The following is a 13975-nucleotide window of genomic DNA, read 5'->3' on the forward strand; positions in this document are numbered from 1 at the left end:
GGATTGAGGAAACCCCTCATGAAACAGGCCTGTAGAGATGAAATAGTCTTGTGATTTTTTCCCACACATACATATATATATATATATATATATATATATATATATATATATATATATATATATATATATATATATATATATATATATATATATATATATATATATATATATATATATATATATATATATATTTATATTTTTATTTTTATTTTTATTTTATTTACATAGAAGAAAAAATACTTGAATTTCAGTGTTCCAGTGGCTAGCCATTAGATGGCAGTATTGTCCTGTTTAACTTCTCTATAAAAGCCCTAGATGTTATGACGTCTTTGGGAAAGCGGACGTGAGAACAGGCTGTCCCCACTCAGTCTCAGGTCCGCATTGAGCTGGAGGGGGCGTGGCCTCCAGCTCCGGCTGAATACCGGGAGTTTGTCAGGAGAAAATCTCTGCCGGGAGGTTGTCGGGAGAGGTGCTGAATATCGGGATTCTCCCGCTAAAAACGGGAGGGTTGGCAAGTATGGTCTAACTTTTTAATTACCGAAAACCCGTCATTTATTAATGCATTTTTGGCAACACAAAGTCAGGCGCATGCGCACTCGCGTCGTTTGGCTTGATAATCATGGCGGACTAACTACACGGACTTTGCTCCGGAGATTTCCCCTCGGAGTAAACGGAGCCAAGCGCTTGGTTTAACGTCATTTTCCCTCGCCTCCCGGTGTGCGTTTAAGAGCACGCTGCTGTGTTTAGATGGAGACAGGTGTGGACAATATTGGTGACACTTGTCCCCACACTAAAAGTATACAGCGAAGGAGAAAACTATTTGATGTTGCTTTTATTTTCTCAATACAGCATCCATCAGCTGCTGTGACTGAGAGTTAATGAGGTGAGGAAACATGCAGCAGGCGATGTATCGTGAACGTTGTCACAACTTGTTTATAAAGTCTTTAGTTTGTTTACTGGGACGCTCACTCGTCCTTTATTTAACTGCAAACTGTATCAGTGTTCAAATAAAGCTAAAGTGTTTTGTCATCTCATGGAATTGAACGCTGGCTGTGAAGATTGTGTATTTGTCACTCCTAATTATTTTTGTTGGCCAAACTGTTGCACTGAACTACAAAGATTGTTTATTAGACTTCATCTTCATTAGCCAAACTGCTTTGATTTTTATATTAATACCAAAAAGTAAACGCCATGTTTTTTTTACATTACTTGTGTTTTGTCATGTCACAAAGGTGTTACTTCAAAAAACACATCATTTTGTTAATGTTTTATTGTGTATAGTTAATTCCTATCCGACATATTTCTGCTCAAACTCTTAATGGATCTGCCCCGATACAGCATCTACATGTACATCACTTAAATACATAAATAAATAATAAAAAAATATACCTCCCTCTATAAATATGTAAAAATAGAGATAAAGGCATCATATAATGACAAACATCTGACAAGTTGATATTGATGATAAATAAATAAATAACTGTTACATAATAACATAATGTCATGGCTGTCTTGAGTTTCCAATCATTTCTTCAACTCTTATTTTTTTGTGATGTAGTGATTGGAGCACATACTTGTTGGTCACAAAAAAACATTCATGAAGTTTGCTTCTTTTATGAATTTATTATGGGTCTACTGAAAATGTGAGGGTCAAAAGTATACATACAGCAAAGTTAATATTTGCTTACATGTCCCTTGGCAAGTTTACCTGCAATAAGGCACTTTTGGTAGCCATCCACAAGCTTCTGCTGGAATTTTTGACCACTCCTCTTGACAAAATTGGTGAATTTCAGCTAAATTTGTTGCTTTTCTGACATGGACTTGTTTCTTCAGCATTGTCCACACGTTTAAGTCAGGACTTTGGGAAGGCCATTCTAAAACCTTCATTCCAGCCTGATTTAGCCATTCCTTTACCACTTTTGACGTGTGTTTGGGGTCATTGTGTCAGGCTTGTCCCTGACAGTTTGGTTAAGTTTGAGTTTTTCCTCTGTGTTTGTTTTATTTCCTGTCAGCACTCTTATTTTGGTTCAGTTTCCTGTTTGTCTCTCTGAGTGCTGTCCCCTCAGCTGTGGCTGATTGGCGCCTGGCCACACCTGGTGTCAATCAGCCAGCTGCTATTTATACCTGCCCAGCCCTCCAGTCACTGCTGGATTATTGTCATTTCTACTTGTCGATGTCAGTGTAGCTGGATGCGGTAGCGGTAAGCTATATTCTGTAGCTGTTTGTAGCTTGCTGTCTTTTTGTTCCTCGTCTTCCAGTTCCCGTTTCCCTGGCATCCTGTTTCCTGTTCCTAGTTCCTGGTTTGTGTTTAAATTAGAGATGTCGATAAATGCGTTAAAATGTAATATCGGAAATTATCGGTATCGGTTTTTTATTATCTGTATCGTTGTTTTTTTTTGTTTGTTTGTTTTTTAATTAAATCAACATAAAAAACACAAGATACACTTACAATTAGTGCATCAACCCAAAAACCTCCCTCCCCCATTTACACTCATTCACACAAAAGGGTTGTTTCTTTCTGTTATTAATATTCTGCTTCCTACATTATATATCAATATATATCAATACAGTCTGCAAGGGATACAGTCCGTAAGCACACATGATTGTGCGTGCTGCTGCTCCACTAATAGTACTAACCTTTAACAGTTAATTTGACTAATTTTCATTAATTACTAGTTTCTATGTAACTGTTTTTACATTGTTTTACTTTCTTTTTTATTCAAGAAAATGTTTTTAATTTATTCATCTTATTTTATTTTATTTTTTTTAAAAAGTACCTTATCTTCACCATACCTGGTTGTCCAAATTAGGCATAATAATGTGTTAATTTCACGACTGCATATATCGGTTGATATCGGTATCGGTTGATATCGGTATCGTAATTAAAGAGTTGGACAATATCGGAATATCGGATATCGGCAAAAAGCAATTATTGGACATCCCTAGTTTAAATAATAAATAATGTTTTCCCGCTCAATGCCTATCGTCATCTCTGCATCTTGGGGTTCGTCTCCAACACAATGTGACACATTGTCCTGTTGGAACACCCAACTGCGCCCAAGACCCAACCTCCGGGCTGATGATTTTAGCTTGTCCTGAAGAATTTGGAGGTAATCCTCCTTTTTCCATTGTCCCATTTACTCTCTGTGAAGCACCAGTTCCATTGGCAGCAAAACAGGCCCAGAGCATAATACTACCACCACCATGCTTGACGGTAGGAATTGTGTTCCTGGGATTAAAGGCCTCACCTTTTCTCCTCCAAACATATTGCTGGGTATTGTGGCCAAACAGCTCCATTTTTGTTTCATCTGACATCACATGGACAAATATAAGACCTTCTGGAGGAAAGTTCTGTGGTCAGATGTATACTTTTGACCCAGCACATTTGCTCACATTTTCAGTAGACCCATAAAAGAAGCAAACTTCATGATTGTTTTTTTTTGTGACCAACAAGTATGTGCTCCAATCACTCTATCACAAAAAAATAAGAGTTGTAGAAATGATTGGAAACTCAAGACAGCCATGACATGATGTTCTTTACAAGTGTATGTACACTTTTGATCCCTGCTCCATGGCAAGACTGCAACTCAAATATGGTGTGCATAGAAGTGTTGTCACTCTTATTGACTGCCTCTGTGTTGTTGCCCCCCCTCCCTCCCCAGGCTGTGAGCCCCGTGCAGGCCGGTGATGAGCAGCCACGGCAGTACCAGCAGCAGCGGAGGTGGCCAGCATGCCGAGACTCCTCCCCCTCGCCATACGCCCGGGCCCAAGCTGCAGGTGCAGCGCTCCCTGTCGCGGGACACCATCACCATCCATTTCTCGGCTCTGGGGAAGGAGGAAGACGACGATGAAGAGGAGCTTTACAGAGTCGACGCGGGAGGTGAACGCGAGCCGGACGGTCCTGGAAGTTTAGAGCTCTTCATGCCTTGTGGTCGGTCTCTGGTCGAGGGTTTGGAGATGAAAGAGGAGCTGCTGTTCGAATCTGCCGGCGTGGACGCCACCTTGGGAGCTGCCGTGCTAGATGTTTCTTCTAGCGATGTCAACGCAGCTTCTCCTGCCATGACAATCATTACCCACGCCAGCGCCACTTCTCCCACCAGCTCCTCCTGGCCTTCCGAGCGTCCCTCAGCCAACGTCCCGTCCACAACCTCCAGCTCTTATTCCCCTTGCAAGTCTGCCGGGCTTTCCTCCTCCAGACCTTTCCTCAGCCTGGTCAGGTCCTTGTCCAATGACATCGAGGCCCGGGAACCCGCGCCTCCGCCTACCACTGTCGCGCCGTCGCACATACGCCACAGACACTTAATGAAGTCTTTTGTCAAGTCTCTATCCACGGACTCTGCGAAGGCTGAGAGCCAAGAAGGGTCTCCTCAGCATGTTCAACAAGTGCAATCACCCCAGCGGCCCCCACCTCGAAACATGCAGCTCTTCAAACAGTTCTCCCAGCCTCGCCTGTCCTCCACCCCCATCATTGCCAGTCAGGTGGGCGGAGACTCCAAAACGGCGCCCTCTTCGCCCACCATGTCCCCAGACGGTCGCTCCTTCTTCAAGGTTCAAGAGGTCGAAGCCAAGATAGAGGACACCAGGCGGCGGCTGTCAGAGGTGATGTCGGACCCCCTGCAGCTCTTCAGTAAGATCATGGGGGAGGAGCCGAGCACAGGCGGCCCTCATCGCGCCAGGTTGCTCTCCTCCAGCGCGTCGGAGCTGAGCGGCATGGCAGCGGTGAACGGACACTCTGAAGGGAACAGCTACAGCATCAAGGAGGAGGAAGGAGGCGAGGGGGACGACGATGAAGAAACTCCCACTGGCAAGGGACCCGATTCTGTCTTTTTCTCCTGTCCCTCACTGACACCAGCGGCCTCTCATAGCCAGACCTCCACCTTTGCCAGATCCCCATCCCTCACTCTGGGCCGCTGCTCCATGTCGGCCCTGGTGGCTCGTCAGGAAGACGAGGACTTCTGTGAACTCTACAGCGAGGACTTTGATTTGTGTACGGACACGGAGACGCCAGATGGGGATCACCTGGGATCTCGGGGGCTCCTCACCGGCAGCACCGGGTTGTGTAGCGAACTGGAGATAGAGGACGAGGAGAAACCAGAGGAGCGAGTCGAGACGGTGCCTTGGGTCGGCCTGGTCGCCCTGACGCAGTTGGTGTACTGGTATCTGGTCTTTCCACTGCCGCCATATTTATGTGCAGTGGCCCATGGGATGGTGGCTGGCTTTATGTTGGCCATCCTGGTCCTCTGGCTGTCAGCGCCACGCCGCTCCGGCTTGGGAACAAGGACACCCAGACGGCGGATCGAGCCGTGGAATGTGGCCCAGCTTGATATCAAAGAACCAGGAACATTTAAGGTAAGACACAACCAATATGTCCTGGGTTGACATGTGTGCTCTGCAAAAACTAAGTAAGATGAAATATCTCAAATAAGGGTGATATTTGCTTATTTTCTGTCTGATAAGATAATTCTTCTCACTAAGCAGATTTTATGTTAGAGTGTTTTACTTGTTTTAAGTGTTTTGGTCCTAAATGATCTCAGTAAGATATTAAAGCTTGTTGCTGAGATGTTATGACCTATATTGAGTAAAACATAGGGATGTCCGATAATGGCTTTTTGCCGATATCCGATATTCCGATATTGTCCAACTCTTTAAAGGCCTACTGAAAGCCACTACAAGCGACCACGCAGTCTGATAGTTTATATATCAATGATGAAATCTTAACATTGCAACACATGCCAATACGGCCGGGTTAACTTATAAAGTGACATTTTAAAATTCCCGCCACACTTCCGGTTGAAAAAGCCTTCGGATGATGACGTATGCGCGTGACGTCAATCATTGAACCGGAAGTATTGAATACAATACAAAAAAGCTCTGTTTTCATTTCATAATTCCACAGTATTCTGGACATCTGTGTTGGTGAATCTTTTGCAATTTGTTTAATGAACAATGGAGGCTGCAAAGAAGAACGTTGTAGGTGGGGTCGGTGTATAGCGGCTGGCTGTAGCAACACAACAAGGATTACTCACTTGGATAGCAGACGCGCTAGCCGATGCTAACCGGCCACCGCACGGATGATCGGGTGAAGTCCTTCGTCGCGCCGTTGATCGCTGGAACGCAGGTGAGCACGGGTGTTGATGAGCTGGGCAGATGATGGCTGGCTGGCGTAGGTGGAGCGCTAATGTTTTTATCATAACTCTGTGAGGTCCGGTTGCTAAGTTGCTAAGTCAGCCTTAGCGTCGTTAGCAACAGCATTGTTAAGCTTTGCCAGGCTGAGATCTATTAACCGTGTAGTTACATGTACATGGTTTAATAGTATTGTTGATCTTCTGTCTATCCTTCCAGTCAGGGATTTATTTATTTTGTTTCTATCTGCATTTGAGAACGATGCTATCACGTTAGCTCATGCTGATTAGCATGAGCTTCGTCGATGTATTGTCGTGGAGATAAAAGACACTGAATGTCCATTTTGCGTTCTCGACTCTCATTTTCAAGAGGATATAGTATCCCAGGTGGTTTAAAATACAAATCCGTGATCCACAATAGAAAAAGGAGAGAGTGTGGAATCCAATGAGCCAGCTTGTACCTAAGTTACGGTCAGAGCGGAAAAACATATGTATTTCACTGCATTCTAGTCCGTCACTCTAACGTTCCTCGTCCACGAATCTTTCATCCTCGCTCAAATTAATGGGGTAATCGTCCGAATAGCTCTAGCTGCGTTGAAAACAATAGGAAAATATGAGGGAGTGAACAACTGACAATGTCACGCTACTTCCGGTAGGGGCAAGGTTTTTTTTTATCAGAGACCAAAAGTTGCGAACTTTATCGACGTTGTTCTATACTAAATCCTTTCAGCAAAAATATGGCAATATCGCAAAATGATCAAGTATGACACATAGAATGGATCTGCTATCCCCGTTTAAATAAAAAAAATTAATTTCAGTAGGCCTTTAATTACAGATACCGATATATACAGTCGTGGAATTAACACATTATTTTGCCTAATTTGGACAACCAGGTATGGTGAAGATAAGGTACTTTAAAAAAAAATTAATAAGATAAATAAATTAAAAACATTTTCTTGAATAAAAAAGAAAGTACAACAATATAAAAACAGTTACATAGAAACTAGTAATTAATGAAAATGAGTCAAATTAAGTGTTAAAGGTTAGTACTATTAGTGGAGCAGCAGCACACACAATCATGTGTGCTTACGGACTGTATCCCTTGCAGACTGTATTGATATATATTGATATATAATGTAGGAACCCGAATATTAATAACAGAAAGAAACAAACCTTTTGTGTGAATGAGTGTAAATGGGGGAGGGAGGTTTTTTGGGTTGGTGCACTAATTGTAAGTGTATCTTGTGTTTTTAATGTTGATTTAATAAAAAAATAAAAAATTAAATAAATTTTTTTTTTTTTAAACGATACCGATAATTAAAAAAAACGATACCGATAATTTCCGATATTACATTTTAAAAAGTAACATTTTTGAAACGCCGCTGTGTACACGGACGTAGGGAGAAGTACAGAGCACCAATAAACCTTAAAGGCACTCTAGTAAAACATGCTTGAAACTAGAATATCAACTGTTGCAAAGCTGTGTCATCAACACTCACAAGTATAAAACGACTTTTTAGAAATAATAATTTCTTATTTCAAGCATGAAAAAAAAAAATCATGACTTTGACACAATTGTGTCTCATAATTCAAACAGATGACAGCCAAATAGACTTTGGTGTTTTATTTTCAATGAAACAATAGAAAACACGTACTCTTATAGTAGTACAGTTGGCACAGTACAGTAAACTGACAGTTAATATTTAAACATTTAACATTTCAAACAATTTTGAACAGAAATAGTTCATGCACATTCAGATAAATTCCTCAAAATTATAATTAAAAAATGTTTGGCCGGGCTTTATATATGCGCACTAATTGACTGAAAGAGCACGCACTTGGCGCGATGATGTCATGTTATCCATGGAAAAATGCATTTTTAGACAATATGATTTGCCTGAGCGGCTAGGAGACCCCGAGAGTAACAAGCGCTTGCCTTGTTGCCTTTCCATTAAGAACAATAAATTAGTTTTTAGTATAAGTTTGCTGGTTTCAAGAAATGTAATGCCGAGCGCATATCATTATGTCAAGATAATGGCACTAGCATTTACTTCATTTAAGAACATTTTTCAACATATTGAGCAAAAAGGTCTCTTTTCCTATCAAGAAAAGTACACTTGTTATTAGTGAGAATATACTTATTAAGGTATTTTTGGGTTCATTGAGGTTAGCTAATTAGGGTCCGCTAGTACCCTGTATAAAGGACTCCCACAGGGAGTCCTTTATACAGGTACAAAGGAACCTATTGTTATTGTAAGGTTTTATTATTATTATTCTTTATTCTTCCGCCGCCACAAAAAACGCTAATTTGACCCACTTAACATGCTTCAAAACTCACCAAATTTGACACACACATCAGGACCTGCGAAAATTTCCATAAAATAAAAAAACCAAACCCCAAAAATTTAAAATTGCGCTCTAGCGCCCCCTAGGAAAAAACAAAAACAAACTGCCTGTAACTCCCACTAGGAAGGTCGTAGAGACATGAAACAAAAACCTCTATGTAGGTCAGACTTAGACCTACATTTTATAATTTTACAGGAAGTTGGCAATTTCCCCTTCAAGACAAAATTGTACTAAAAAAACTCATTTTTGCCTCTTTGAGCTGTAATTTGACCCCCTTAAAATACTTCAAAACTCACCAAACTTCTCACACCCATCGGGACTGGTAGAAATTGCGATCTTAAAAAAAAACCGAACCCCGAAACTCAAAATTGTGCTCTAGAGCAATTTTTAAATAAAACAGAGAAAAAACTGCTTTTTAGAGGAAAACTCAGACAAAACTGCTTATAACTTCCGGTAGGAACGTCTTAGAGACATGAAACAAATACCTCTATGTAGGTCTTGTTTTACTTGTTTTGGAAAGTCTTGACAAGCCAAATGTTCTTGTTCTATTGGCAGATAATTTTGCTTAGTTCAAATAAAACACCCCTCATTTTTGTATTTTTTTTCTTCTTGTTTTTGAACACTGACCCCCAGGCCTTGCTATAGCATAACAAAATGTGGAAAGAGTGAAATGCTGGGAATACTTTCTGGATGCACAATCCTAGTCAGAGAACATGTTAGAATTCATAGCTCCATAAACCGCAGCTCCCCAGCACTCATGCTTGACTCACAGACTTGCAGCTACATGAACAATAATTCCTGCATTTTGAGTCATTTTCAGTGGATGTCAAATCTTTACACTGAATACTTGCAATAGTAATATTTCTATAGTATTCTTCTGTGGGAAGTTTTACTGGAGTGAAATGGTTGGTGAAATGTTCTCATTTTAGTTAGTTCTTCAAGCTCATTTGTAGGTTTGTTTCATATCTTCGGACCCCATCAGTCTTTTATGGCCTAAATCAGGGGTCACCAACGCGGTGCCCGCGGGCACCAGGTAGCCCATAAGGACCAGATAAGTAGCCCGCCGGCCTGTTCTAAAAATAGCTCAAATAGCAGCACTTACCAGTGAGCTGCCTCTATTTTTTAAATTGTATTTATTTACTAGCAAGCTGGTCTCGCTTTGCCCGACATTTTTAATTCTAAGAGAGACAAAACTCAAATAGAATTTGAAAAGTGTTCAACTTCAGCCTAAACCCTTTCGGTCTGCAACATTTTCATTTTCAATTTAAGAATGTACAACTGTTTGTTTATTTTGTTGACGATTGACCGAAGAATAATAAACTTGAAAATCCAAGAAAATATTTTAAAGACTTGGTCTTCACTTGTTTAAATAAATTCATTAATTTTTTTACTTTGCTTCTTATAAATTTTAGAAAGACAATTTTAGAGGAAAAAATACAACCTTAAAAATGATTTTAGGATTTTTAAACACATATACCTTTTTACCTTTAAAATTCCTTCCTCTTCTTTCCTGACAATTTAAACCAATGTTCAAGTATTTATTTTTTTTAATTGTAAAGAATAATAAATACATTTTAATTTAATTCTTCATTTTAGCTTCTGTTTTTTCGACGAAGAATATTTGGGAAATATTTCTTCAAACTTATTATGATTAAAATTCAAAAATATTATTCTGGCAAATCTAGAAAATCTGTAGAATCAAATTGAAATCTTATTTCAAAGTCTTTTGAATTTCTTTTAAAAAATTTTGTTCTGGAAAATCTAGAAGAAATAATGATTAGTCTTTGTTAGAAATATAGCTTGGTACAATTTGTTATATATTCTAACAAAGTGTAGATTGGATTTTAACCTACTTAAAACATGTCATCAAATTCTAAAATTAATCTTAATCAGGAAAAATTACTAATGATGTTCCATAAATTATTTTTTTAAGTTTTTCTCTTCTTTTTTTCGGTTGAATTTTGAATTTTAAAGAGTCGAAATTGAAGATAAACTATGTTTCAAAATTTAATTGTCATTTTTTTTCATGTTTTCTCCTCTTTTAAACCATTCAATTAAGTATAAATATCATTAATTATTAATAATAACAGAGTTAAAATTGAGCAAATTGGCTATTTCTGGCAATTTATTTAAGTGTGTATCAAACTGGTAGCCCTTCGCATTAATCAGTACCCAAGAAGTAGCTCTTGGTATTAAAAAGGTTGGTGACCCCTGCCCTAAATGTTCCCTGTTGTTTCCAATCGAAATGGTTTTTCCAAGCAAACAACCCTGGGGACTGATAAGGCCTGGTGGGCACCAGCAGCTACAAATTGAAGTTTTGCAGTGTTGCACCTTTTCTCTAGTGTGCTAAATCACTCAGTCGGATGGAAGAAAGAAAAAAAACAACCACACTCTTCCATGACCTCACTCAGCACTGCAGAACCTCCAGAATCAACTAGTAAATTCTATCAGTGTTAACGTCTTCCCTTCTTCAGGGCTGGATGAACGAGATCCACAGTTACGACCCGGAGATGTACCACGCCACCTTGACGCACTCGGTTTACGTCCGCCTGGAGGGTTCCGTCCTGCGTCTGTCCACGCCCAACCGCAACATCTCCCGCCGTGCCACACACAACGAGGCCAAACCTGACGTCACCTACGTCAGCCAGAAGATCTACGACCTCGCCGACGGCAAGGTGCGCTTGTTCATGCCTGTTTAATTGTGTGGAACTTGCGTAGTGGAAACTATTGCTATCATTTTGGGTTTCAGAGGGATAGAGCAGTGTTTTTCAACCTTTTTTGAGCCAAGGCACATTTTTTTCATAAAAAAAAATACGGAGGCACACCACTAGCAGAAAAAGTTAAAAAAATGAAACTCCACCAGGTTGTCTTGCCTTATTTTGAGTTTGTTGTTGTTTCCTGTGTGTAGTGCTTTACTTCCTGTCTTGCGCTGTTATTTTGGTGACCTTTCCTGTTTGGTTCTCCTGTAGCAGCTTCACGCCTTCCTTCCTGCTTTGTTTTGGCAATCAAGACTATTTAAGTTGTGCGTACGCTATCCTTCTTTGTGGGGACATTGTTGATTGTCATGTCATGTACGGGATGTGCTTTGTGGACGCCGTCTTTGCGCCACACGCTGTAAGTTTTTGCTGTCGTCCAGCATTCTGATTTTGTTGACTTTGTAGCCAGTTCAGTTTTACTTTTGCTTTACATATCTTTTTACCTGCACGCTGTCTCCTGCTGTGCTCTGCATATTGGTATCACGTCAAACCAAACGCGTTCCCGCTTCTACAAAGCAATGAACTACCTGCTGCCACCTACTGGTATGGAGTATTACAAGATTACCCTGCCAAGCTCTACACAGCACAGGCACTAGACAACGGCACATTATTATGATTATTGATTTGCAAAAAAATATTTTTTGGACCAATTAGGTGAAGTTGCATAATTTCCCACGGCACACCAGACAATATCCCACGGCGCACTAGTGTGCCGCGGCACAGTGGTTGAAAATCACTGGGATAGAGGATACATTATACCTTGTTCATGCAAAGGGCATTTCAAACATTTAGGCCCATTTTTCACAAAAATGTTGGTTGAATTTAGGGCGGCAACTAACGATTAATTTGATAATCGATTAATCTGTCGATTATTACTTCGATTAATCGATTAATAATCAGGTAAAAGAGAAACTACATTTCTATCCTTTCCAGTATTTTATTGACAAAAACAGCATACTGGCACCATACTTATTTTGATTATTGTTTCTCAGGTGTTTGTACATGTTGCAGTTTATAAATAAAAATGTATTTAAAAAAATAATATTTAAAAAAAAATTGTCTCTGCGCATGCGCATAGCATAGATCCAACGAATCGATGACTAAATTAATCGCCAACTATTTTTATTATCAATTTAATCGATTAGTTGTTGCAGCCCTAGTTGAATTTCAAATTGGATGACATTGGGGCTTACTGTAGGTCCTACGTGTCAAAGTCAAGGCCTGCGGGTCATGACTTTGACAATCATTTGATTCTAATACTAATCAAATGATATTTGATTAGTATTAGAACCGGTCTGCTGCTGTTTTGCACGCACCAATACTCCATCAGTGTTGGCGCTAGGAATGTTCAAGTCATAAATAAAAGTGGTGTCCAACAGTACATTGTTGGGGTCCCACTTTTTTGTAAGCGTTTTGTAATCAAATGATAAATGTATGCATTACCCTGTTATATCTCACATTCTATATTGTGTTTTGGAAAAAGCTCAGGGGCCGCATGGAGGAAAATCTTTGCACAAGCGGCCCCGGACTATTAAAATCATGGCATTAAAATTAAAAAATTAGAGACAACTTCAGATTATTTTCTTTGTCTTACTTTGGCCAAAAATAGAACAAACACATTCTGAAAATATTATGTTTAGGATGAGAGGTAGTAGACGGCACAGACCACAAGAGGGCGTATAATGGCTTGTTTTCACAGTGTAGCGCATATTTGTAACAGTGTTAAAGTTGTTTATACGGTCACCCTCAGTGTGACCTGTATGGCTGTTGACCAAGTATGCCTTGCATTCACTTGTGTGTGTGAAAAGCCGTAGATATTATGTGATTGGGCCGGCACGCCCCCGATATTGTTGTCTGGGTGGAAATCGGGAGAAATTCGGGAGAATGGTTGCCCCGGGAGATTTTCGGGAGGGGCACTGAAATTCTGGAGTCTCCCGGGAAAATGGGGAGGGTTGGCAAGTATGACTGGGAGACGCAACTGCTCTGTACTTCTCCCTACGTCCGTGTACCACTCCGTACAGCGGCGTTTTAAAAACTCATAAATTTTACTTATTGAAACCGATACCGATAATTTCCGATATTACATTTCAAAGCATTTATCGGACATCTCTAATATATATATCTACGTATATATATATATATATAGATATAGATATATATATATATATATGTATGTATGTATTAGGGCTGCAACTAACGATTAATTTGATAATCGATTAATCTGTCGATTATTACTTCGATTAATAATCGGATAAAAGAGACAAACTACATTTCTATCCTTTCCAGTATTTTATTGAAAAAAAACAGCATACTGGCACCATACTTATTTTGATTATTGTTTCTCAGCTGTTTGTACATGTTGCAGTTGATAAATAAAGGTTTATTTTAAAAAAAAAAAAAAATTTTTTTTTTTTTTTTTTAAATTTAAAAAGCCTCTGTGCATGCGCATAGTATAGATCCAACGAATCGATGACTAAATTAATCGGCAACTATTTTTATAATCGATTTTAATCGATTAGTTGTTGCAGCCCTAATATATATATATGTATATATGTATATATATATATATATATATATATATATATATATATATATATATATATATATATATATATATATATATATATATATATATATATACATAAAACGAAACAATTAGGGCTGCAACTAACGATTAATTTGATAATCGATTAACCTGTTGATTATTACTTCGATTAATCGATTAATAATCGGATAAAAGAGACAAACTAC

The 13975-nt window shown here is 39.3% G+C and overlaps 1 protein-coding gene across 11 annotated transcripts in view; it reads left to right on the plus strand.

Moving 5' to 3' along the window:
* Window positions 1-13975, plus strand: part of LOC133642383 (testis-expressed protein 2-like) — a 76472-nt gene that overhangs the window by 17724 nt on the left and 44773 nt on the right. For 10 of the 11 annotated variants that reach the window (XR_009824503.1, XR_009824501.1, XM_062036541.1 and 7 more), the window contains exons 3-4: window positions 3663-5349; window positions 10943-11143. Coding sequence is in view for 8 of the 11 variants with exons in the window: in XM_062036541.1 (XP_061892525.1) it covers window positions 3688-5349; window positions 10943-11143 (1863 nt within the window). In the remaining 3 variants the exon portion in view is untranslated. Of the gene's footprint in view, window positions 1-2154; window positions 2201-3662; window positions 5350-10942; window positions 11144-13975 lie in introns of those variants that run through there. The other variant, XR_009824502.1, reaches the window with a different exon arrangement.

The sequence above is a fragment of the Entelurus aequoreus genome, linkage group LG25, assembly GCF_033978785.1.
Source record: "Entelurus aequoreus isolate RoL-2023_Sb linkage group LG25, RoL_Eaeq_v1.1, whole genome shotgun sequence".
NCBI classification, from domain to species: Eukaryota; Metazoa; Chordata; class Actinopteri; order Syngnathiformes; family Syngnathidae; genus Entelurus; species Entelurus aequoreus.